Source organism: Thalia democratica, chromosome 3 (assembly GCF_965202585.1).
Source record: "Thalia democratica chromosome 3, ktThaDemo2.hap1.1, whole genome shotgun sequence".
Lineage (NCBI taxonomy): Eukaryota > Metazoa > Chordata > Thaliacea > Salpida > Salpidae > Thalia > Thalia democratica.
This window is the reverse complement of record NC_139167.1, coordinates 43,902,184-43,929,862: the sequence shown is the minus strand read 5'-3', so window position 1 is coordinate 43,929,862 and position 27,679 is coordinate 43,902,184. Positions and strand designations below refer to the sequence as shown.

Below are 27,679 nucleotides of genomic sequence, written 5' to 3'. Positions count from 1 at the left end.
AAAATTTAAAAAAAAAAATTGTCAATTGTACATTAATATTTTCATAAAACTCAACATTAAACTTAGATTAGATTGTGTTCGAATCTAAGAATATATCATTATCAGTCATAATATACCGAATTCTATAACTTCTGGTAACCCAGATTTGAGAACTTGGTTTTAAATTGAAAAATGTTGCTTCGTCCACGCAAAAATTATAAAATTATGCTGCAGTATGTTTTATAATCTTTATTATTATAGCTACCAATATCAGTCATGCAATAATGAAATGCAACAGACTTAGAAAAGTGTTTTTTTAAGATTGAGAAAGCTAAAATTTTAGGTTGTTAAACAAAAACCAATAATTTAAAATTTATCATTTTAACACTTCTAGAAAAATATGAACACAAAACTTTGTTTTTAATAACACAAACTATTTCGAAATCATAACTTAGGCTTGTTAAAATCATTTGTATGACTTAGATGCATCCTCATAATCATATCGAACGAAATCTATTTTAAGCATACATCTTTTTTCATTCAAAAGGCTTCTTCAATCTTGACCTGTTGAAAAACAGCATTATCAATAAAAAGTAATAACTTGTTTTATTTACTTAATCATTTAAGTTAATGCTAATTAAAACCTTTAACTTAAGCTTAAATAAAGCTAAGTTTTTGTGTTTTAGTTATTACATTTCATCTTTAATAAGTCAGATTAAGTATACATGTTCTATATTTTATTGGTGTACAAATAATTTACATTGTTATAAAAGGTAATGAAATTTAAAAATCAATTTATCACAGTGGTTGCATATAATAAAGACTGTGGAAACGAAAAAAAATTGTTAGGTCAGGGTTGCTACTCTACGAGGCAAAGAAAACTATTGTGATTGCATTGTGTAGAGTTTAATAGAAAACTTTTTAAAAAATTTAAGTCGAAGGCGCAATGATCTTTTAGCAAAAGGGCATTTTACAGAATAGTGTGCAAGCATATTATATATTTTAGTGTACACAAAATTATTTAAGTTGAAACGATCGTAAGCATTTGCACAATAACTTTGGTCTTCTTATAGAAAATAGTAATAATATTTAATGAAACTATAAAAAACCTAAACCTTAAAAAAGTTTTTTATTAAAAAAAAAGCTATTTACTGAGCACTTATATTTTAATTTTTAACTTAGGATAGTTTACCAAGATGATGAGTACTGACGTTTTATATTTATAAATAATTTCTAAAAAAAACAATTTAAATAGAGTTTTGCAAATTAAATACTTTATTCACGACCGGTTTCAGTGGCAAAAAATTGCGACCTTTTCAAGCAAATTAAAATATTAAACTGCACATAAAAATGTTATTTATTTATATTGTTATTTAAAAACCTTATTCATGGTTGAAAAATATAAACAAAAACTAAAATGTTACATATTCGAAAATTCAAGCATGTTAGAGTATAATTAGGTAAAACTGGTACTAGTTTTTTAAAAAACCAATTGAATTTAATTAATATTAATATAATGAGTCAAAGAAAAAAACTTATTTAAGAGCTTTTTTTTTAATTTAAAGATGTTTATTATACCTTGAAATTTATCTAAATGGAATTAAAATCATTTAAAATTGTGATTTTAAGCCAAGAGTCTACAAAATATTAATAAAGCTCAAAGACACTGAAAATTTCAAAATCTAAAATATGTCAACTTAATACAAATTAGATTTTGAAATTTTCAGCGACTTTGAGTTTTATTAATGTTTTGTTGACTCTTGGCTTAAAATCACAATTTTTATTCCATTTAGATAAATTTCATGGTATAAACATCTTTGATTTTTTTTAAAGCTCTTAGTTCAGTTTTTTCTTTGACTCATTATATTAATATTAATTAAATTCAATTCGTTTTTTAAAAAATAATAGTAGTTTTACCTAATTATACTCTAATATGCTTAAATTTTCGAATATGTAACATTTTAGTTTCTGTTTATATTTTTCACGCATGAAATCAAGTTTTTAATTAACAATATAACTAACTAATATTGTTATGTGCAGTTTAATATTTTAATTTGTTTTAAAAGGTCGCAATTTTTTGCCACCGAAACCGATCGTTAATAAAATATTTAATTTTCAAAACTTTATTTAATTAAGCTCTTTACATTCCAGTAAATTGAGCATTCTTTTTTAATTAATGCAAATAACTATATAACAAAACTATTGAAAAACTAGACCTTAGAAAAAGTTTTTTTACTAATAAAAAGTTTTAAATATAATTTTCTACTATGTATAAATTCTCATAGTTTAACTACTGTGCACTTATTTTACAATGTATCACTGTAGAAAGTTTTCAAGATTCTTAGAATCTGTGCTTTTTATTTATGAGTCAAGATTTTTAGACTAGACATTATAAGGTATCTGTGGTGTGCGACTAGATAACCGAAAGGTTTTTTTCGTGCACAAGGTTCTAGGACCAAATATTTTAAGTGTGTATATATATATTATATATTCATATACTTGATTTTTAATACATTGAGAATGGCACTGTATTTATATTTTTTAGGTTTAAAAAAAGTTTTTACAACTACCTTTGACACAGTTAAGTAAGGCTATTGTGACTCCTAATTTTTCAAGTCTATGCGGATTTAGGCATGACATATTTTTTACAAATGTACTTCCAATAGCCATTCTGCTTCGGAGACCTTCAACCGCTTTTATAACAAATACTCTACATTTTTTATTGAAATTTAAGATCTTTTGTTCCTCAACTAGGTCTTTTTTCCTCAAATTTGCAAGCAAATTGGTTGCAGCACAACCAAGATCAAGGGCAGGTTTCAGTGAAGCTTGATCATTTAATTCAACCTTGAATAACTGGTTAAGCTGAGATTCGTAACTATCACGTGTTTCATAATGATGTACAGCAATTTAATTACTAAGAACGAAATGTTCTCGTGCATTAAGGTAACAACAGGCTGGGTACTCTGGTACAATGTCAAAAAAAGGCTGCATAAGAGATATCACAGTTTCACTATGGAAGTGTTGTTGCCATAGATCATCAATACTAAAGAACATAAAAAACTGCTTGTTCAAGTAGGGTAGTTGTTCAATATGTTAATAGAAAAACTTTGCAGTTTTACAATGAATGGATATTTTATTAATTTATACCAGATGAAGGCATCAAAAAATAAATAATTTTGTAAATTTCTAGGAAAATTTTGCAGTTTTAGTCTGACTTTTAAGGATTTTTAATGAATATTTTACAATTTGAAGGCTATGGAAAATAAGGAATTTTGTAAATTAATCTGAAAAATCTGACCTTTTTTTAAATTTAGTCAAATTTCCTTACTATTCCTGACTTTTTTTTCAAAAACCCCTATTTTTGCCTACTTTTCCTGACCATGTGGCAACCCTGTTAGTTATATATGGACTATTTATCAATTAAAATAATATACTATTTGTTTTTAGAGATAAATAATATTCACATACTACTAAAACATAAAAAAAGTAGTATATAATTTATATTATTATTTATCACGAAAATTCAAGAACAGCTTTAAAAGTTAAACGCTCAAAGCATTTAGCTCAGAAAAGATGCCAAGCCCCCTAAATGTCCTTGAAAGTAATACCCAAAAACAAAGCTGGGGCTACACGTTTTTAAGGGGTAGCTGTCAAATTTACACGAGGGTACAAAATTGCACGAAGATACTTTTGCACGAGCAGACAATTTTGCACGGAGACATTTTTGCACGGTTAATTTTTTTTTTTGCTGTATTATTAATTTTATTTATTTTCGTTTTTTTACTTTCACTGTTACTCCTAACCTTAAACCTCAGTCGGTGAGTTTTTTTTATCACTGTTATCCCTAACCCTTACCCAAGGTCAGTAATTTTTTTTTTAACCAAGGGCACGTAAAATCAACGCAGACAAAATAAGGTCATCTATCTTTCTTCAAAAGGTGTTTAAAGGTACAGTTACTTTTCGCAATTCTAAGCACACTGCGTTCACAGCAAAAGTGCGTAATTAAACAAAAGAATGTAATTAAACAAGAGGTCGCAAACAAACCTAAATATAACACCCAAATATAAAGCCTATGTATATACCCAAATAAATTATTTAAAGATATAGAGGTTAATTAGCATTTAAAATTTAACATAAAATAAATATATTGTTTATTTATTAAATACAAAAAAATTTAACTTCTACAATATCGATGATTTTTCAATTTTTTATAATGGTATAAATAATTCTAAACGAGTGTGTAGATTCGCGAAGAGTTAATTTAAAAATTTTTTTATTCATTTTTAGTACAAAATAAATTCAAGCTACTGTAATGCTATTGCAAATGTGTTTTATAATAATATAAATTTAAAAAAAAAATTATTTTATACATGGTTATTTTTCGTATCTAACCGTAATTACGATATTTTAAATGTAAAAGTTGTTTAAAGTTCCTGGTTTTCTATGTTTGGTTCAAAATTTTGTGAATTCTAAGCATTTTTTTCCTAAACTGTCAAATTCAGGTTTATTTCAAATTTCATTTTTTATAGAAACTCTTTTCCGTGCGTTTAGTACATCAATATTTAAACATAAAATGTCAAAAGATTTGAATTGAATCAACTCAAACACATTTAAAACCCAAACAAAAAACTAGCTTCAGTTTCCAAAAACAAACAAAACTGCAGAAACTTATTTTTAATAACGTTGTAACGATATGTCAAATTGGATTTAATAACCGTTTTGTGTTTAGGGGAAAATCCCAGAATGAGACGCGTGCAAATACTGTTGTAATTTAAGTAGAGTTTAGATAAGTAGAAAATAAAGTTAAAGTTTAGAAAAAAAGCGCCTGATGTAACAAAATATCATGGAGAGAGATTTACTATATATAGGCGTCTGTGGAGAAGGTGTGTCAGTTTGATTGCAGTAAGATTCGAGTTAAGACCTTTCCAAATGTAGCTTTAGAATTGAACTTATTGTTATTATCTATGCTCTTTACTGTAAACAGGGTTGCTAAATTTTTAAAAGGTCCTCCAAAATTTTTAAAGTACATATACGTTTTAGGGTCTATTTTTAGTTTAAAATTAAGCTTAAGGTAAAAAAAAATGTCTTAGTATTAAAACTTTGAAAAGATACTGTAAATCTACTTTAAATGTGTTTTCTAATAAAAAAAACTTTGATGATGAAAATTTTTGAATTTTTTTTATTTATTTGATAGATTTTTTGAGTCGAGTCGAAATTTTACTGCTTAAAATGTAAATATTAGTTAAAATTCCAAGTTTTTAATTATTTTTGTTTAAAATTCCAGCTTTTTTAGCCTAAATTGTCAAATTCAAAGTTTTTCCAATATTCCAGGTTTTTTAGCAACCCTGTGTTAAGTTCTTTTTCAAACAATGTTATTTTTTTACAAGTGTTTTATGATTCTATTAGTTAATTCCCATTTCATACTAAATTATTTTGTGAAGTTACACTTCAAAAATTACAAATGAAATCTCAATACTTTTATTTGCTTACTTCTACGACTAGTTTCGTTTATAATTAATAGTAATTTTCAAGTAGAAAATAATGTTAAGAACAGAGCATTTTTTAGTTAATACAAAAAAAAACATTTAACATAGTGACGTAACATTCATTTTTGATTTTAAGATTTTTTAGTAATAATATAATTTTGTAGCATTTTAATTTGCTGTAAAATATTATATAAGCATTATTTGCAAAAGAGTCGCCGTGCAAAATTTTCCACTCGTACTAAAGTGACGATCGTGCAAAGGAGTCGCCGTGCAAAAGTGACCCGTTTCCAGATTATTTAGAGTAGCATTTAGTAGCTTTTTTAAGTACACTATAGTTTTAATTGTTAAAGTTTTACTATGGTTAATAGTGTGGGTTTTAAACATATTATAACAATAAGTCTCTTTATTTAAGTAATTTACAGCCCTTATAGGTTATACCGTACTACCCTGAGTTATGGGTGGGTGTCAAAACAGAACAGCAACAATTTAGCACGGGTCGTCAATTTAGCACGGTGCGTTTTAAATACCACTTTTAAAGTTAATTTACTACTTCAAAAATTTTCGTTTAGCTTATATTTCTTTTATCGATTGTTGAAGTTGAAAACTTTCAATTTTTGATATAACTTTTTTTAGATGATAATAGATTGTAAAAGCATGTGATGCATTCTGTGTTAAAGTGACGCCGTGCAAAAGTGACGTGCCGTGCTAAAATGACGCACTGTGCTTAAGTGACGCGGTAGAAAAGTGAAACTCCGTGCTAAATCGACGACTAGTGCTTAAGTGTCGTTGTGCTATTCTGACACCCACCCAAGTCGTTTAGCATTCAATTAAATTGAGGTTAGACCATGCGTTTAAATTTTTTAAGTTTATTTGAAGCTTCAAATGTTAAAATTTTTTAAATATCAACCTATAAATTCTAAATTACAGAGGGTTGCCAAATGATTTTCTCCAGATTTTCAAAATTTCTTCTTGATTTTTAAAATTACTCATTTTTAGGGTCTATTTTAAGTTTAAAATCAATTTTAATGTAAAAAACTGTGTTAAATAGTACATTGCCATTGAAAAGATCTTAAACTTCTTGAAATGTTATTTTTAATATAAAAAAATATAAAATCGAAATAATGCAAAAGTTGTAAAAATTCCATACTTCTTTCAAAATTTCTTAAATTCCAGGTTTTTTGGCAACCATAATTAAATCAATTTACGTTTCCTGATTTAAAAGAAAATTAAATGTTTGTGTTATCTTTTGTTTTTCGTTATCCAAAAGTGGTTTTAATGTTAAGTGGCCCAGGTTTTGATGTCTGAGTCCATCGTAGGACAATAAACTTGCAATAAAAATACAAGTCTTTTTCAAATGACTTAGTTGTGCTACTAAAGAATTAAAACTTAAAATAAAAATATAGAATTAGAATTTCTATTTTGTGAAAAGTTGTTTCGTATAGACCAGGGGTCGGCAAACTTCGGCCCGCGGGCCAATTGCGGCCCTCGAAGGGTAAATCTGCGGCCCGCGAGCACGTTTTTTTTTTAATGGAATGCGGCCCACGAAAGAAATTTTCGTGGTCCGCGAGCATGTTAATGTGGCCCGCTGAGCAACAATATGTTTTAAGTCAAATTTTTACTGGTAATTTGGTTTTGTTTTATTTCGTTTTAAGTTCGTGAATAAAAATTTTTAAATAATAAAAAGACTTTACTGTATTAGCTTAAAAAAGTAAAAAAAACAGATTAGCTTTCGAACAGGGTTTTTCCTCATTTTCATAATAGCTTTCTTCTTACAACAGCAAGTAGTTATTTGAAAAAGGAGTGTAAAGAGTGCTTAGATTTAGTAAGTCAGTTATATAATAGCTACTTAGTAAATAAACCAAATGCAAATGTTTTTTATTTTGCACAAAAGTAATGCACAGTAATTAAATAAAAAAGCATTTCTTTACAGTTTAGGTATTCATTTTAAATGTATTTTATACCTAAGTTTCTTATAGATGTATTTTTACTAAATATTATATTTAAATGTACACAAATACGTTTAATATAACATAATAATAAGAAATAAGGTTTATTTGATTTTGGTTTTAACACGTTTCGAATTTTTAGTAGTTTTTTTCACTTATAATTAATTCCAATGCACACAAGTGTACAAAGATGCTCATATTTTAAACCACTTTTTATTTACTGCTCAAGTTAGATTAAGTTTAGTTTATGCATAAATGTCTAACATTATTGTATCTAAGTGTAATTTCTAAGTGTGTTCAGAAACATTTAAAACAATATATATGACATAAATTAAAATAGTTTTTGTTATGTACACATTTTTATTTTTCAAACAATGTTTTTAGGCAAATTAAGTTAGTTGTTATGCATTGTATACTAATATAAACTATTGCTGTTTTTTGAAACTACCAATTTAATACAAGCTAGATTCAAGGATGGTAAATTTCATAAGTTTGTACATTGTGAATCAAATAAGTTCAAATCCAATTTTATAAATAACTAATCATTGCTACAAACTCAGACTATGACCATTTGAAGACTTTAAATCTCAGGCCAATTTAGTCTTTTTTTCAGTTATTTACTTGAATTGCTTTTTGTATACGAAAATATCAGACTAGTTTTTTGTCACTAAGGCTGGCTTTTTTTCTTTATAGAGTGGCAAACTAAATTTATGATTTATGTTTTGGTCAATACACAGTGTTGGTTTGAATTATAATATATAATAAATTTTAAATCTTGCAGCTGATACAATTTGAAATACTGTTTATACTACTGTATATAAGTGTGAATAATCAGTGTTGCCAAAAAACTTGAATCCGGTAAATCTTGGAATCTGAAAATTTATACTTAAACAATCTGAAAAAAGTTTGAATTTGAGAATTTTTGAAAAACCTGGAATTTCAAACAATTTCACATGTAAAGTAATGGAATTTTGATTTAAAACAAAAATTAATCATATAAATATTTTTATTAAAAACCGCATTTAAAGTAGCTTAAGAGCATCTTTTTAAAATTGATATTATGTTCAAAAGATTTTTTTTACCTTTAGTTTAATTTTATACTGAGAACAGAATAAAAAATTTGTACTTTAACAAACTTTATATTGGTGCATTGCACCTTTGCTTTTAAAATCTATTCACCTATTGCTGTGCTTTGCATTGGAAATAAACCTAGAAATTCTTCTAAAATTTCAAAATTAGTAAAAACAACTCAAATAAAAATTCTCAGATAACAATATATGTTTTATCAGTGCTCTCATCTTAACAGATTGATTTAAGTCCTAATTTGATTTATGCTGCTTTATAATCTTCAGGCATTTCTTAAACACAACTTTTTTTGTCAGTAAAGAAATAAACAGTATCTTTTACTACCGTCAATATAAACTCTTTAAGAAAATTAAAATTCTAAACGGTATCTTCTTTTTAGTAATTAGTTTTGCTACTTTATAACTTGCCTTTACTTTTTCTTCAATCAGTCTGTAGGTACTGAAGATAATCATGTGCTTTGTTGGAACTGACTTAAGCGATTTGCTTTTTTTTTCGTTTCTTGCAATAACTCCTAAATAACGTTTTTCAATGCTTATAGCTCGTCTTATATTTCACATTTACTCTTTTCAAATGCAAGATTTTTATTGCAGATAAAGAATTGCTATAATTCTTAATAAAAAGTTAGTTATTCTTCTTCATTAAAGGCTTAATAAGCTTTAATACTTTTGTCAAGTGTTTAATAAACCGTAATTGTCCATTGAAACTGACTTATATACTTTTTTTTTGATTTATGTTTAATTCACTGTTAATAAACTTCGTTATTTATTTATATATTTTGTGAACTTTCTTTTAAACAGGGTTGCCAAACAAGCAGGCTAGTTTAAAAGTTTGAAGAATACAGACTAGGTTAAACCTGTTTAAGACACTTTTTAAGACTCAGGTGTGTGTGAAACTTTTATTTTAAACACTTTGAATTCTCAGAATAGATTTTACAACCGTAATGTAGTTTACTAATTGTATTCTCTTTCTTGTCTTCTTACATATTGTGTACTTTTTTATAATGATGATATTTCAACTAGGTATTTAAGCTTGATTGACACTGAGTGTTATGCTTTTTCAACTTTTAATTAACTTGGCTGGCTTGATATAACTTAGACATTTTGCTGTGAATGTGGCAACCATGTAAAATACTAATTAATTTCTATTAAGGTATTTTATTTAAGTATTTGAGAGTTAATCATGTTAAAAATGTGTTTTAGATTTTTACATAACAAATAGGTATTAGATTTATTTAGTTAATTAATTACTGAAGTTTTTAAAGAGTGTAAACTGTTTTAGACGCAATTTTTTTTTTAATAAATATTTTCAGAAACATGAAAAAAGGGTTAATAGTACAAACAAGGCATAAAGTGACCTCTAAAATATTTTTAAGCTCAAATTTTTATACAGAGTAAGGTTATAAGTAAAATTACAAAATATTAAGTTTAACCTATTAGTCTTTAAGAAAGTACATAGTTTATTAAGGCTTAAGTACATTAGTCAATGTAAATTTTATTCTATAAAGTATTTATAATTTAAATAGACATTCTCTGTTTATCTAAAAGTAATTTGAAATATCAAGTGAATAAAAGTAAAACTTTCTCTAGTAAGACTAAAAGCAAAATATTATTCAAATGTCACTAAAACCAAAACTGCGGACCGCGAAGACTTTGAAAATTTGAAATTTGGCCCGCGAGCACCAACTGCCTGCCGACCCCTGGTATAGACTATATAACTATGTATTCTACTATTTATAAAAAAAGTTAATACAAAGCATTTTCATCTAAACATACGTTTTTTGCTTTTTTGATTTATATCCACCACTCGAAGGCATCATATGACCATCCGGTGAATGTGAAAACATAGAAAGACCGGTTGAATCAATAATATCTTTTTCATTCTCTTCAATCTAAGTTAAGATTTTTCAATTAAAGGTGCATTAAAATAACAAAATGTAATTTAAAGTTAATACGTAAAATGAGGAAAACAATGTTTCTTTGTACGCAAACACTTTAAAACAAAGGACATAAGTCTATTAAGTACGAATAGCTCTACCTAAGTTTTAAAAGACTATAACGTACCTTAGAAAAAACACAACAAAAAGGTGGTGTACAATACGACTTAGTTATTTAACTAATTTATCTAACAATCAGGGTTGCCATTCGTTTTTTCAAAATTTGTTTCCAGGTTTTTAAAAGTACATATTTTTGGGTCCATTTTTAGTTTAGAGTTAAGTTAGGTAAAAAACTGTATAAAATAGTACAAAAACATTAAAAAAGATAATGTAAAGCTACTTCAAATATTTTTTTTATTTAATAAATAAAAATTTTGATAATGACTGAAAAATTTATCTATATTGTAGATTTTTTGTGTAAAATCAAAAAATTTCTACTTAACATGTAAAAATTGTTTAAAATTCCAGGTTTTTTTTTTCAAAATTTCTCAAATTCCAGGTTTCCAGGTAAAGTGGCAACCCTGTATATAAACCAAAAGTAATACATGGTACTTACATTATATTTATCGTTATCATATCTTAAAAGTATAACTTGCCTTCAATGTAGTAAGTTTTAGTACGTACATAAAGTTTATTTATGTAATGAAACTGAAAGTATTAAAAACAAATTTAGTATAAAATTTTCAAAAATTAAAAACCACTTCAACGTTAATCTCTTACTTTATATAAAATTTATTGCTATAAAAGGGAAATTTATTAAAAACTTTATTTTATTATCTAATTCAAATATATACATTACAAGGACTTAAATTTTTTGAAGAAAATAATAAAAGCAAAACCATTAACATTTCCAAGTTTTATTTTGATCTTTTAAAACAAATTATAATTTTTTTAGTGAGTTTAATTTCATTTATAAAAGTGTTTATTTTTCAGTGCGTTTCAGCCAAACTTGATTTTCATAATTTTTCTCATTTAACACTTTATATAGTTGAATAGTCAATAGAGTATCAGAAAAACAAAACTAATTGTTCTATTTGTAAATTTCAAAAGTTATTTTTTTACATTTTTAAGATATAATAATTCTAATAGGATTATTTAGAAAAATATTGAAGCTGACTACACTTCCTTCAACAAAACTCTTTTATTCAATATTCATTCATTCACCTGTTGCGAACCTACGCTCGTTTAGTTACGCATTTTAGGATTCTTTAATACTACAAAAAGTATTTGAAAAATCTGTAATATTGTAACTTTATTTTATGTATTGAGTAAACAATATATTTTTCTATACACTTCTAATCTATATTTTAAAAACATAGAAAAAGAGAGATTTTTAATATAATTGAGACTATGCTTTATTAGTTTGTGAACTCCATAAGGAACCTATTAAACTATATGGCTTTGCTCTTTATGTTTTAGGAGTCTTAACCCCCTTGATACCTTTAAATCAAACAAGATCAATGGCCAATTCCTCACAATATTTTTGACACAAAGTTTCATTTCAACTTAATAAATCTCTTCTTTTTTGCTAATTTGTTCCTTGCCCACCTGAAATCAAACTTTTCTTACATAATATTAGAGAAAGAACTTTTTCTAATACCATGTGAGATAAGTTTAATTTTTATTCCTTGCTTATCTAATATTAAACTTGTCTTACATGGTATTAGAGAAAGTAGAAAAAAATATTCTGTTCTGACATTAATAATTTTTATTAAAAAGCTTTTTACGCATATGTACAACTTGAATATAAACAATTTTTGCAATCGAAAAAAGTAGTAAAGTCACTATAATGTATTCAAACGAAATCATTTTAAGAAAGTAGCCATTATAGTAAGTTTATTTGCTACCTCTCGCTTAGTTAAGTGTGGACACAATGTGAGTAGATTCGCAAAAAGTGATTTCAATGGAGTTTCTTACGGTTCTAACTTTAATATTGCTATTTTTTAATTCTGTGTCTTGTTTGTTGTACCAGCTTTTCGAAGTTAATGTCCAGTTTACAAATTATTATCGACTTTCTGAAAGTTTGGAGTGAACCTTTATTAAACATAAAAATTATACAGACATCGATTCCGTTTAATAGTTTAGTTTTTATTTATTGTGTAAAAAATTAATCTCCAGATATAGGTTGTGGATACAATAACTACTTCCTAATAGAATTTTGTTTTTCCAAGTATAATATATTATTAGAAATTCTTAACATTTTTGTTAATGCTTAAGTTTTTTCTCAAGTTCTCAAGATTTCTTCTAGTATTTAAAGCTTATAACTTTTCAACTCTAATTACCATTTTACTTTCAGGAGTTAAATTGCAATTTTGAAACTAATTTTAAAAAATTTAAGAAACTATCATGGTTGCCACTGATCAAGCTGAGAAAAATTTCTTGACTTTTCCTGACTTTTTACCAAAATTCTCTTGACTTTTCTAAATGAAACTCTTAAATTAAACTTATTCTAAAATACATAATCTAACACTTGAAACTATATAAAGTTGTTCAATATGTTAATAGAAAATTTTTGCAGTTTTACAAAGGATATTTTACGAATTTATACCAGATGAAGGCATTGGAAATAAAATTTAAAAAATTTGTAAATTTCTAGGAAAATTTTGGAATTTTTTTTTGACTTTAAAGGACTTTTAATAAATTTTTACCATTTGAAGGCTTTGGAAAACAAGGAATTTTGTAGATTTAAATTTTAAACTGACAAAATCTGAAATATTTTTTTATTTTATCAAATTTCCCGACTTTTCCTGACTTTTTTTCAAAATCCCCCATTTTTTCCTGACTTTTCCTGACTTTTGTCATCTTTTAAAATTTTTCCCGACTTTTCCTGATTTTCTGACTTTTCCTGACCGAGTTGCAACCCTGAACTATGCAGAGTTTTCATCAAGATTTCCTAAACTTTTTGTCGAAACGCCCTTTTGATTAAATTTAAAACGCTATGACCCCTTCAAATAATACTTTTCTAAAAATTACTTTTTAATACGCATAAAACCTTTTTTATGCTCTTCATCATGAACTCATATGGCGTCTATGGAAATCATGGTATACTTTAAGATCAAGTTTTCACTTTTACTCTAAAGACCTTTTTTTAAAGATTATAAACAACTTAGAGAAAAAGAACAACAGAAGTAACTTGTATTACTTTTACTTACTTGCTTGATGATATTGGCTATAAAACAAAGTTATGAATTAATTTCAGACCGTAGAAAACCATGATTTTTCTAATTAAAACTTAATTAGCAATATTTTTTTTGAATATCAAAAAATACAAGTATCAAAAACAATTTAAAATTATTTTTATCATAATTAGCTTAATAGTAATTATTTCTGCTATTAGTTTTAGTGCAAATTAATTCACATATAAAAATATATATTTCATAAAAAAAAATTAAGTTTTTTGATCTTTTCCTTCTATTTTACAAAAAGAACTATACATTCCAACTCAACTTTTAATTTACCTGAGCTTTAAGAGCCGCTTTTTGTTTACTACTCTCTTTCATTTTTAAGTCAGATGTTTTAACTTGTGTTTCAATATCTTTCATCAATTTTTCACAATTTGAGCACCTAAAGACAGGTTATTCAATTTTATTTTGTTATAATTTTCAGGTCTAAATATTTTGCCACATTTAAGTTAATCGTATAACACGTAAAATTTTTTAATAACACATGACATATCTTAAATGTTTTTAAAGCTAATGAATTAACTTACCAAGTTTGTAATGTTGACAAAATATAAGTCATGTCACTGTTAGTCACATCTCTACCAATACACCAGTGAACTTCTAGTCTAAAATTATTTTAAGATGAACTGCATAATTGTAAATCACTCAATCAATTACTTAAATTGTTGATTTTAAAACACACTTAAGAAATCATGCAATTTTAATGTTAATATGTGAAGTATGAACAAATGATCACCCAGAACTTTGTTGATTGATGTGACCTTCAATAATGTTTAGATAAATTGCTTCTATAACTATATCTTCTAATTCCTCTTGGTTACTAATAAAAAGTTCTTCACTAAGCTCCTTGTATGATAAAAACTATAAAAAATCTTAAAATTATTTCGCTTTTACTCATATAGATAATTACTTAAGATTGTTTTTGGGAAGTTAATTGAAAATTTGTTTTAAACGTCAATTTTTAACATACTACAGTTACATATTTAATTTATTAATTGTTTGTTTAATGAACTTTTATTAAATATTTCTATTAAAGAACTATTAAGGCCATAGGGGGGGGGGGGGGGGTAAACCATGTTTTTTACAAGTTGATCTTATTTTATATAGTTTTTTTCTAAGCTTCAAGATGCTTTTTATTGTTTTACAAAACTCAAATTACTTTTTGAGATATGACCAGTCAAAGTCGGGCCGCATAATAGGTTCCCTATGGGAAGGAAAAACTAAAACAACAAAAAAAGACTATTTCATTTAAAATCTATCTCCTCCTACATTTTTCAAGCAATCTTCTTCAAACTTTCGGTCTAATCTTTATACAATAACAAAAAAACGTTACTTTGGGATTTAAAAAATTTTTTGTAAAAATTTTATTTTTTTGAAAAAAAAAACACTTTTTTTTTCAATTTTGTGATAAAATTTTTATTTTTTTAAATTATTAAGTTCTAAAGTAACGTTTTTTCCTTTTATTATAAGGAATGTTTCCTGAAAATTTGAAGAAGATTGCTTGAAAAATGAAGGAGGAGATAGATTTTTAGTGAATTTTAAAATTTCCAAGAAAATTGACCCCAAAAAATTTGCGGTCCATACGTTTATATTGGAAAATTTTTACAAAAAATTTAATATCTCAAAAGTTAAATGATATTTTTAAATTCTATAAAAACTGGCTTGTAGTTTGTACTTAAAGCTTTAATAAAAAAGCCAATGATATTTTTTGTAAAAAAAAATTTTGGATCCCCCTATGGCCTTAAGGGCATATGGGAAGAGTGTCCACCTTGATTTTTACAAGTTGATCTTATTTTATAGAGTTTTATCTGAGCTATCAGACATTTTTAATCAAAATAAATGTTGATATATAAGCAATCAAAATTGTTGACTTCAATAGGTTCCAAATGAAAGTTGCAAAACAAAACACAAAAAAATCTATTTCATTAAAAATCTATGATCTCCTTCATTTTTAACCAAACTTCTTCAAGTTTTCACAGAAAGTCAATTATTAAATTTTAAAAAGATTTAATACAGGATTTTTCCTAATTTTAAAAATTTAACTTTTATTAAAAAACCAACCTGTTATTTTTTTGTTTTTTTTTTTTATATAAAATATATTTATTTTTATATTTTCACAACTACAACATTAAAATTCTTTTCAACTATAAAAGGAACATTTCCTGAAAGTTTTAGGTCTCTAGCACGAAAAATCCATAAGATAGAATTTTAACTGTTCAAAATATAGATTAATAGTTTGCTAAAAAAAGATCCTAGTGAAACAAGTTCAATGGAATATAAATAAAAACAATTTATAGAGTAATCTTCCTTTATTGTATTAACAAATCAACACACTTCAACTGGGTTCTGTAAAAAAAATTTACTGTAATGTAAGAATAGAAGCATAGAACAAAGTATTCATGTTTTTATATTTATAATAGAATTTTATAATTTTTAAATTTCTAAGAAAATTGACCTTAAAAAATTTGCGGTCTATACATTTGTTATAGAAACTTTCTACTAAAATTACAATATCTCAAAAGTTTAACAATTATTTTATTTATTTAAAAACTAACTTGTAGTTTGCACTTGAAGCTTTTATATGAGAACCAATGTTATTTTTATTTAAAAAAAATGTTAGACTTCCTTTATGCCCTTAATAAATAAATATTAGAAAGCTAAAGCTAGTTAAAATTATATATTTCTATATTGATCTGGAAAGGAAAGTTTTTCTGTAAATTATAAAAATATACAAATACAAAAATAATTTTAAAGATTTGTTTTTTTATTTACATTTGACACAGTTCTCTGGAAATTTTGTTGAGGAGATAAATATTTATTTTTTACAGAACTCTGTGGAACTGTGTTAAATTGTCAAGAGAAACATATGTCAGTTAAATAAAGAAAAGAAATGTGCAAATTTTTGTTATTGTTCTATATTCCATTTAACTTGTTTCATTAGGAACTGTACTAACAAACTTATGGTTGACACTCTTTGAGTCAAAAAAGCTATCTTAGTTACCGAAATCTGTTTAGAGTCTTCCTGAGTATTTTCAATTTTTTTATAAAACCTGTAACTGATTTTTATTAAACTTAAATTAACGTTTAAAATCAATAAAGATCAAGCTTTTGAACAAAATTAGGATTACAGCATATCAAAACATTGAAACTGGAACAGCTAAATTTCATTCAATATCTAGATAAAAAATAGACTTGTTATTTTCAAAAATCTTAAAATTTTTAAGTCTTTTATATAAAAAAACAATCTGATCTGGGTAATCCTGAGTTTTTTTTATTTTCAAACTTTATCATTGTACTAAAACTTGGTTATTTTGATGTAGGTAAAATGAGTTTTTTTGTTTATGATCTGCACCTCACAGACATATGAAGGGTTGTCACTAAAATTTTTAAAAATCCAGTTTTGGGAAACAAAGGTCCAGTGTAATTATTTAAAAAAAGTTTAATTCCCCATAAGTTCTGGTATTTTTAGGACACATTTAAATTTGATTCGGTTTCATTATTCTCTGTTGATATAATATCAAAAATAATGAACTTAGTATAGTTAATACTAGATATAATATTTATATATGAAATATAGAAGAGTAGAAGCAACATTTTAGAACCCATTACACCTACTTTATTCTATGCTTCTATTTCTTACATTACAGTAATTATTTTTTACAGAACCCAGTTGAAGTGAGTTGATTTGTTAACACACAGAAACATATGTTGGTACAATAAATGAAGAATACTGTATATTTTGTTTTTATTTGTATTAAATATATTTACTTTAAGATCTGGTCGCAATGAACTTTGTTTAGTTATCTACTGTTCAGATTTTTAAAAGTTAGTGGGCCAATGACTTAAGCTAATGTGCATCTCCTGTCACTCACTTTAAATAGCAGTTTATTTTGGCCAAAACGGTTTTTAATTGCATATAGTGCATATTTTATTGTAATTGCTTTGGAATAATAAACCTGTAATATTTTAGCTTTATTAGTTTTTTAATATAAAAAAAATTATACAGTAATCTTCCTTTATTTTACCAACATATGTTTCTGTGTGTTAAAACGAATCAACACACTTCAACTGGGTTCTGTAAAAAAACAATTACTGTAATGTAAAAACAGAAGCATTGAATAAAGTAGGTGTATACATTTTTTCATTTAAATTTAATTAAAATAATTTCTACAGATTTTTACAAGTTAATAGTTAATAATAAGTAAAATACTTAATGTTAAATCTGACTGTTAGAAAACTATATAATATTTGTAATTATTAAGTCTAAATTAAGTAAAGTAAACTAAAATACACAACAAAACAACAAACCATAATATAAACAAACCACTTACTTTAATGGAAAGAATAGTCAATTTAAATTTATTTTACCCCTTATGCCCTTAATGATCACTACACAAACCCTAAACCTTAATACATTAGTTTTAAATTACAACTATTAAAAAAAAGTCTTATTAACTTTTTATCTAATATAAATCAGTTTTACTCTTCTTTTTTTTCTAAAAAATTACTTTGGTACAAAAACAGACATTAGTTACTAAATGTAAAATGCTTAGTACTTTTTTATGAACAATTCTACTAAAAAATATGAAATTTATAACTAAATAACCTTAGAATTTGAAGCTAGTGTTATAAGAGAAAGTAACTGAAGCTTTTTTTGCATTTTTGCAGTCAAGGTTGGCAAACTAAACGGACTTTTTTTATAAGTTTTCAAAGTTCCATGTGAAAAAATTTGAAGTAAATTGAAATACTTTTTAGAATTTTCATTTTCTTTTTCCATCTACCAAAATCAAAACATTTAGTTAATACATAACTACTCAAAAATATAAATTTAAGAGACTGTTAACAAAGATCCGAGCAAAACAAGTTCACTGGAATATATACTAATAACAAATTAAAAATTACTCATTTAAACATTTATATTTGATTACAATTTTAAAACTTTTTTTCTTTATGAATTTTACTTTACATTCAACATTTTTTAAATAAAAGAAAAATGCCCATCTTTGAACAAATACTTTTATTTAGTTTTTCATAAAAACAATTTGCACAGTACTTTTCTTTATCAAACTAACATATGTTTTTCTTTGTGTTACACAAGTTAACACAGTTTCACAGAGTCCTGTAAAAAAGTACTGCAAGAAATTAATCGAATATAAAGTAGAAAAATATAGGTATTTCATAAAACTAGGCTCTAATTATGTTAGATTAATAATTAAGGGCATAGGGGGGGGGGTAAACACCCTTTTTTGGTTTTTTATCTTGTTTTATATAGTTTTTACTAGGCTACAAGATGCTTTTTACAGATTTTACAAATTCAAAATAATTTTTGAGATATAGCCTGTCAAAGTCGGAGGCAGCAACAGGTTCCTTATGGGAGGCACAAACTAAAACAACAAAAATTGACTATTTCACTAAAAATCTATCTTCTCCTATGTTTTTTGAGATAACTACCTCAAATTTTCAGGAAATGTTCCTTGATATATTTAGAAAATTCTGTCGGAAGTAATTTTTAAAAAAATTAAAACAAAAATTTTATATAAAAAATAAACAAAAAAAAAAAGGTTTTTTTTTTTTGTTATAAAAATTTTATTTTTTAATTTTTTAAAAATTCCTTCTGACAGAATTTTCTAAATATTGCAAGGAACATTTCCTGAAAGTTTGAGATAGTTATCTCAAAAAACGTAGGAGAAGATAGATTTTTAATGAATTCTAGTTATTTGCCATTTTAGTTTGCACCTCCCATAAGGTTCCTATTGTTGCCTTCGACTTTGACCAGCTATATCTTAAAAATTATTTTGAATTTTTAAAATCTGTAAAAAGCATCTTGTAGCTTAGTAAAAACCATATAAAATAAGATAAAAAACCAAAAAAGGGTGTTTACCCCCCCTATGCCCTTAATAGTAGATATGTTAGTTTAATAAAGAAAGAGTACTAGGAAAATTTGTTTTTATTATACGTTTCCAGTGAACCAGTGAACAAATTAAAAATTACTCATTTAAACATTTATATTTGATTACAATTTTAAAACTTTTTTTTCTTTATGAATTTTACTTTACATTCAACATTTTTTAAATATAAGTTAATGCCCTTCTTTGAACAAATACTTTTATTTAGTTTTTTATAAAAACAATTTGCACAGTACTTTTCTTTATCAAACTAACATATGTTTTCTTTGTGTTACACAAGTTAACATAGTTTCACAGAGTCCTGTAAAAAAGTACTGCAAGAAAATAATCGAATATAAAGTAGAAAAATATAGGTATTTCATAAAACTAAGCTCTAATTATTTTAGATTAATAATTAATAGTAGATATGTTAGTTTAATAAAGAAAGAGTACTAGGAAAATTTGTTTTTATTATACGTTCCAGTGAACTTGATTTTATTATACGTTCCAGTGAACTTGATTTTATTATACTTTCCAGTGAACTTGATTTTATTATACTTTCCAGTGAACTTGATTTTATTATACTTTCCAGTGAACTTGATTTTATTATACGTTCCAGTGAACTTGATTTTATTATACGTTCCAGTGAACGTTTCACTAAGATTTTTAGTAACAAACATTCAGCTTGAAATTTTGAATATTAATAAAAATTACAATACTATTTTTAAATGCTTATTGATTTACTCCATTTTCACAATTTAAAACAATTAGGTTATATAACATATATTAACAAATTAATTTAAACTTTAATTAATAAATTTAAAATTAAAGTACTATGAACAGGGTTCCCACTAAAACAAAGTAAACCCATGGAAAAATGACAAATATCTCGGGAAAATTATCAAAAATAGTAGCAGCCAAGTTACACAAGGTAAGTTATTAATAAAATAAAAAATAAGAAGAGTAAGACAGGTCTTTTTCTAATTTAAAAATCATAAGTAAACATCAATGCCTAAACTGCGAAAAATATTTAACAAACAAATTATAATAAAATATGTTTTCAATTAAATTATTTTTCTACACTTTTAAAATGATTTGTTTAATTTGTTTAATTTATAAAACTTCTAAAAATAATATTAAAAAGATGGTTGCAACAATTTATAGGCAATAACTAGCCATAGTAAGCAAAAAATAGATTGAGTTGTATCAAGGTAACTTGAGTATGTCTAAGTATATAAGACAATTGAAATAAAAAGTAGTATGGTGAAAAAATTAAGAGAAATTTTGAAAAAAAAGTGACAATTAATCAAAATATAACACTTAAAACACCAAAGGACTTGATAAGTACATAATATAAACAAAAATCATGATTTAACTTATGAATTATCTTGTTAAACTTATTAACTTTTTTTTATTCAATTTTACTCTAAAATAAAAATTAATTTAGAAAAATATCTGACTTAATACTACAATAATTTCCAGCACTAAGCAATAAGAGATAAATCTAGGGAATTTCACAAACTTTTCAGTTATATCTTGGGAAACCTAGGACTTTCAGATAATAGAAAAACTTAAAGGCATTTTTGAGAAATGAAGAGAAGTGGGAACCCTATATTTATATGAATTTTTAAAGTCATAAGTGCAGTAATTTTGTTAAAAATAGGACTTATTGATCAGAATTCTGCTCCCTTCAGAAGTACATTAACAAACATTAACAATTATTTCATTGTTGAACTCTAGTAGTTAGTCTTGACAAAAAATACTTAACTGATTTTACTTGATCTTGAGCAAGTAGTTCAGCAAATGTATATAACCCTTCAGCTTCTAAGACTTGGACAATGACATGTTGAAGCTGCTGGCAACTTAAATTTTGAAAACTTGCTGTATTTTTGTTCAACAATGAAACTGATTTAGTATTCATAATAGATATTGGACTTCTAAAAAAGTAAAGTTTTAGAACAACACTTTGAATTGTTTTAAATTGTGTAATCACTGCTCTCACTTTTCTAAATTAATAAGTTGCACTATTTTTTACTTGTTCATCAATTCCAAGACGTTTTTTAATTCCCCACTTTAAAAAGTACTTTCCTGAAAAAGACAACCTATTCAACAAAGGCTTTTATGTAACTTGTATTTGGAATCTAGTAAATAAGTTTATTAAATTAATAGAAACAATAAAACTCACAAACTAATATAAAGTAACTTAAGCTTAATAATACAACTTAACTGGTCCTAAGAATTGTTATTGATCAAGTGTATACAATTAAAATATGCTTTACTTTGTAATAAGAAATAGTTAAACAAAACAACATAACTAAATATACACAGCATTATAATAATCAATTTAGTCAGTTTAATACAAATTGTAAACCAATAAATTAAAAATTTTAAGTATAAAATTTATAATAGGTTTAGTTTATAAAAATCAAACTGTTGTACAAGTGAAAATTCTAAATACTGAGATGTTAGTTATACCGAGATTTTTTAATATTATTTTAGAGATTAAAACAATTTTAGTTTTCTAAAATCTAGAAAAAAAAAATTAATACTGCTAGTAACAAGTTTTTAGAACTAAGTTAGCATCGAAAAAGAAAACTCGATAAAAACTAACTACTTTGAAGTTGTGTAAAAGGAAATTTAACTAAATAAAAAATAATGTATTAATTATTATAAACACTAACAAACTCAAACTAATAATTTGGTAATAAAATATTAGAAACAAAGTTTAACAGCGTTTAAGAAAGGTGATAAAGCTTCTTCTTTTTTTGTATCGTATTAAATATCAATAAACTATAAATAATTAAAGGTTATATTAAACTTAAAGTAAGAAAACTTGGTTTGAAATTAAAATAAACACATCGCTATAGGTTTTTTTAAAAAGCATTATAAAGTTTTTTACATTTATCTAAATAAAATTACAAACAAGAATTCAATTTCTAATACTCATTATTAATTTACTATTCATATAAAGTTTTATTAGTGTTTTTATCTTTAAATAATTGGTATTAAAAACATTTATTTTTGCGGTTGTTAACGAGCTTGTCACACTCATCAATGCAGACGAGCAGCTTCAAAAAATTAGAAAAACATACAGAATTGCTTCTATTCATCAACGAAAACACCGGCGATAGTTTAAAGAGCATAAGCCTGGAGCTGGATTTTCGAATACTGTAAGAAAAGCTTAAGTTTAACAAAGGTTTTTCTTTAAAATTGATGAGTCCTAATAAGAACGAAACCGGTCTCAGTCTACCGAAGGCTTGTGGTCTAATAATAAAACGTTTTCTAAACTTGAGCTTTGTATTCATGCTTTTTTAAGGCTGAGTTTAAATGATTTTTTGGTAAAAATATTACAAAAATCAAAAGTTAAAAAATTGGTTTAGATTTAAGCATAGGTTTGGTGAGCTATAAAAAAGGATATAATGAAATTTTAAGAAAAACACAACAAAATTGAAATAGATGTACAAATTCACTCAAGTGTATCGGTAAAAATATGCATGTACATAAAGCAGTCCTATATATCTGTCCAGATACTTTTAGAACAACTGCTGTGTTAGCCTACGACCAACTTAAAAAATTATTTTTAAAACTTTATAGCAACAAAAAATAACCAACATTGAAGTGTTAAGAAATGTATTAGTCTCGTGTATATGTATTTTATAGAATAGCCAGAGCAGACTTGATCATGTTCCGAGGGTGGACAACAAGCTAAACAAAAAGTCTCTATTGTACAGCAAATTGCTGTTGGCAGGCGCAACCGTGGTCATGCAACTCAACGTGTTAAGGACGTTTATATGAGCGAATTAAACAATAACTTAAATGACAGCACTAACGAGTAAGGATATTTTTATAATGATTGCTAAACATGCTATATTCTATCTACAAACGATTTAAAGAGAGAGAAATGGCATTTAAGAAACATAATCAGTTGATAAAATCATAATTTAGAAACAATTTTTTTTTTAATATATTGTTCAGTTTTTTTTTTTCTATCAATTTGTTGCATGTTGCAAAAAAAAATAGGAGAAAGTATATAGTTGAGTTTAGTTTAATTGTATTTACCTATAAAATTTGCTTTACCCTTTACAGGTTTACGCTCAAGTACAAAGTATTTTACTATTATTCATTATAAAATAAAGTTTTGTTTGCTTAGCTGCTTCTAACAAGTTGAAAATAATAAAAATTTCTTTATTTCTAAAGTTTAGCTAATGAATAAGTATTTATCTAGCTAGCATAATGTTTTACAAACAAAAAATTGTTTAATTTAGATGTAAGCGGTTTGTTTAATTAAACTTTGAATAAACTTTATATAAATATAGAAATTGTTGCAATCTTTTGATTAAAATTTATTACGTTTTTGTTACTTAATTTATAAGAACAAACATTCATTTATAAGATGTATTTATTATGACATACTTTTCTTGAATCTACTAATACGATTATAACTAACATACATAAATTTGTGAACAATTCCTAAACATATGAAAAATATTAAAAAAAATCGATGGCTGAGCAGCCTAAGCAGCGAGCGTACTATGTAGAAAATTAATTGAGATTTGATTCTTCACCAACCAGTATTTATTTATTATACTAACTGAAATAATTTATTTATATCTAGTATTAAACAATGTAAATGTAATATAAAAACTCACAATTAGAACAATATTAAATATAAGCTTGATTTTTTCCCAAAAATAGTTCGAATGTATACATTTTGGGTATTTTTTATGAGTTCGTAGTTGCAGCAAAACTTTATCCAGAAAGTCGTGGTGTACCACTCGATAACAAAAAAGTTCTTATTTGCACCGTTAGACCAAACTTTTAGAGCGCTTTCTTACCGTTCAATAAACGATAATAAAAATACATACCGTATTTCTTTATATTAGTAACTTTTTATAAAGTTGTTTAATTTTATTTAAGGCAATGCCATTTTTGTAAATATAATGTATAATTAATTTAATTAGTAAGTTAATTTGTTACTTTTATAACAAAATGATCCTTGAAGTTTGAAACATATAGTTAGCTATACTTTAATTGTTAAACTGACTCTAGGTTTTTAACTGAACATTTCAAAAATGCATAAAGTTTGTTTACATAAACAATTTCTACATAAAACTTGCTAAAGTTAAATATATAAAAAAAAAGCTGTGAATGCAATTCAATTGTGTAAAACATAGAAGTTGTAAACACAGATAACTTCAGGATTTTTAAAAGTTAAAAAGGTAACGACTTTGATCAGGTTTATAAACACTAATATATCAAGCATATTTTTTTAAGAAGTGTTCTAAAAAAAAAAGTAGTTTAAAAATAAATAAAACTTAAAGTAAATCCAAACTCAAACATAAAAAGATGTTACAACTGGAATTATAACACTTAAAATGCTTTACTATCATTTTCTAACCCGATCATTTCTACCCGATCACTTCCAACCCGATCATTTCTAACCCGTTCGTTTCTAACACGATCACTTTTAACTCGTTCGTTTCTAACCCGATCACTTCTAACCCGAATATTTCTAACCCAATATAGCCCGATCATTTCTAACCCGAACATATCTAACCCGATCATATCTAAATCGATCATTTCTAACCCGATCGTTTTCAACCCAAAGAGTAAAAATTTGTTGTGTTTTAGATTTATTTTTACAGTATTTATTTTCAAATCTTAACAAAGTTTTTATTTACTTAAATTATAATTTTCTTTCTTTTAAGCAAAACTTATTGTTGTATAGTTTTGATTAAAATAAACTTTTAATAATCAATTTATTTTTACTTGTCATAATTTTAAATAACCTTCCTTATATTGACTATTTTCTTTATATCAATCTGCTTAAATCGATTTTTTTTTTGATTAAGTAATATTTACTAGATTTCTTTATTTTGTTTAAAATTATGCTTTGTAAAATTCTTAAGCTAAGCTTGTATTGCTGTATCTAAGTTTTATTTTCACTTTAAATACAAAAGTAGAATAAATTTTTAACGCAAGTAAATTTTAAAAGTTTAACTGTCACAAGTTCAACATAAAGACAGACAGATCTTTATATTACAGTCTAGATCAGCGGTTCTTAACCTTTTTTTCACGTTTTATCCCTTTTTGGAAGGTTATTACCAAAAATACCCCCTTTGGAAGGTAGTTGCCAAATTTTCCCCCAATATACAAAATTGTAATTAAATTTGAGCAAAAAAAAAGAGCTTTAAACTTATTGAACACAGAAAACTTCAAAACTTAAAGATTTTATTTAACTTAAAATAAAATAGTTAAATACTAACTTATTTAAATAACTAGAAATAAAGAAAACTTGTCCTTTTATACAAGGGAATTACCCCTGGGGTATATTTACCCCTGGTTAAGAATCACTGGTCTAGATGCTATTTTGTAAATCTAGCGCTAGCTTTGTATTGTTGATGACTTATCTATTACTATTTTAAAGTCGGTATGTTTTCACTTCAACCTTAAAAACTTGCAAAAGTTGGAATTTAATTAAACAAACATTAAGCGAAATAATAATTAAATTTTGTCTAGTTAATCTTCTTTAAAATTTTCACTTTATGCAATATCCAAACTTTTATAATTACGACTTAAACTAGTACTTAAGATGATATATTTATTTTTTTTACGATTGAGTTTTTTTTATAAAAAAACGTTTTTACGAGCTTTTGCTCGTAATTACACTTAATTTAACTAAAAGGATTTTTTCGAGCTATTTTTTTTTGTGATATTTTGATCGTGCTTAAGTTGTTTTAACATTTTTTAATAAAGTCAACAATAAAAAACTAAATATACTAACATAAGTCTTAATAAAGTTGTACATAAAACAAAAATTATTCTAAGAACAAAACTAAAAACTCTAATTAAGATTAACTAGACGAGATTTTATCATATACGGCCTTGATGTTATTAGACTTCACAGTACTAGATTCCATAGAAAACGTGGGACATTTTGGCTTTTCTAGTCTGCGTAGCATATCATAACAAAACATACAAATTTTCATTAACTTTTTTTTTCAACATCGCTTAGTGAACTAACTTGGATAATGGCCATTTTTGGTTATTTAAGTTTTGGTCTTAAATTACGGTTTTCTTACTTAGTCAAAAAAAAGAAAATCAAAATTTATAGACGTATACAAAAAAATTGTTAATCATTTTTAAAATATGAAAATAGTTATTTTAATTTGTCCTACTTTACAGAGAGATTTGAAAAAAAATAGTCTGCTACAATTACAAAAAATATTGATGCTGGAGTTTTCTTTTTGGTTATGTTAATAGTATATCTTGGAAATTACAGTTAGTCGCGCCTAAATAAATCGTTATTTTAAAACCGAGTTCATTAAAAGTTTTTATTTTGTTCTTTTATAGAATTTCTAGCTCTTGGTTGCTTTTTCTGTTTATTATTACGAGGCCGTCATCCCTATAAACTCCGATACCTTTGTAGCTATATAAATGTCTGAGTTTGCTAAAGGCATACAGACCTATCAGGTTGCAAAGTTCTGCGCCAAATAATAAACCCATCGGTACATCAAATTAGTTACTATCGTTTTTTACCCATGTTCTATTATCATAAGTTACAATTATTTTACATGTATGCTCTATTAACTTAACATTTCGTTTTTAACTTCTGTGTATTCTGTTGCAAGTTGTATGACTTTAGATAAATGTTCATGACTGATGCTACGGTAAAAATTGATGATATCGAAATTAAAAAAACAGTTATCATTTATGTTGTCAATTTTATTGAACATTTCTAACACCTCATAAGAGTTCTTCCAATTTAAAATAAGAGTTAAGTTCTATTCCCTTCTTATGTCATTAACAATTCTTTCTAGTATTACTTTGTTCAGCAGTCCAAGTTGGTTTTTTCCAGGGTTTGATGTTCTGCATTCAACTTCAAATGGGAGTTTGGGTTTCTGATCTTTTATGTTGACAAAAGCATCAGCTTCATTCTTTTTATAATAGTAAAAAAAAAAAAAGTGCAGGCTTTAGAATATTTACAAATTGTAATTTGACCTATAATTTTTAAAAATATAAATCACAAACTGTTATCTTAAAAGTAGACAAATGACTTTTTTGTGATGTTAAATAAAGATGTTTATATAAAAAATTGATATATTTTTAAAATGATAATTCGAAGTTTATTAAATAAGGTCAAATTGATAAAGCTGATTCAATTGTTAAAACTGAAAATATT

The 27,679-nt window shown here is 25.5% G+C and overlaps 1 protein-coding gene across 3 annotated transcripts; it reads right to left on the bottom strand.

Annotated features, from left to right (window-relative positions):
- Nucleotides 1-222: 222 nt before the first annotated feature.
- LOC145831728 (COP9 signalosome complex subunit 7b-like) lies at nucleotides 223-21,628 on the bottom strand. 3 transcript variants are annotated; one of them, XM_082939042.1, is made up of 8 exons: nucleotides 21,500-21,628; nucleotides 21,266-21,434; nucleotides 18,219-18,389; nucleotides 14,349-14,473; nucleotides 14,140-14,217; nucleotides 13,889-13,994; nucleotides 10,270-10,385; nucleotides 223-543 (listed from the first exon to the last, which is right to left on the bottom strand). In XM_082939042.1, exons 2-8 carry the CDS (start codon nucleotides 21,416-21,418, stop codon nucleotides 516-518), a joined length of 777 nt encoding a protein of 258 aa, XP_082795168.1. In that variant the 5' UTR covers nucleotides 21,419-21,434; nucleotides 21,500-21,628; the 3' UTR covers nucleotides 223-515. The 3 variants fall into 3 exon arrangements, 2 of the variants coding, with proteins under 2 accessions (XP_082795168.1, XP_082795167.1); XR_014369680.1 differs by adding an exon at nucleotides 11,871-11,978 and having other exon boundaries at nucleotides 527-543; nucleotides 21,266-21,572; XM_082939041.1 differs by having other exon boundaries at nucleotides 21,266-21,572.
- Between the last annotated feature and the right edge of the window lie 6,051 nt (nucleotides 21,629-27,679).

Excerpts from the sequence above, each read along its gene's own strand:
- LOC145831728 (XM_082939042.1), bottom strand. The coding sequence starts at position 21,418 with ATGAATACTAAATCAGTTTCATTGTTGAACAAAAATACAGCAAGTTTT. Across the intron at positions 18,390-21,265 it reads CTCAAGATCAAGTAAAATCA|ATGGAAAAAGAAAATGAAAA; the intron begins GTTAAGTATTTT and ends TGATTTTGGTAG. Across the intron at positions 10,386-13,888 it reads AAGCGGCTCTTAAAGCTCAG|ATTGAAGAGAATGAAAAAGA; the intron begins GTAAATTAAAAG and ends ATCTTAACTTAG.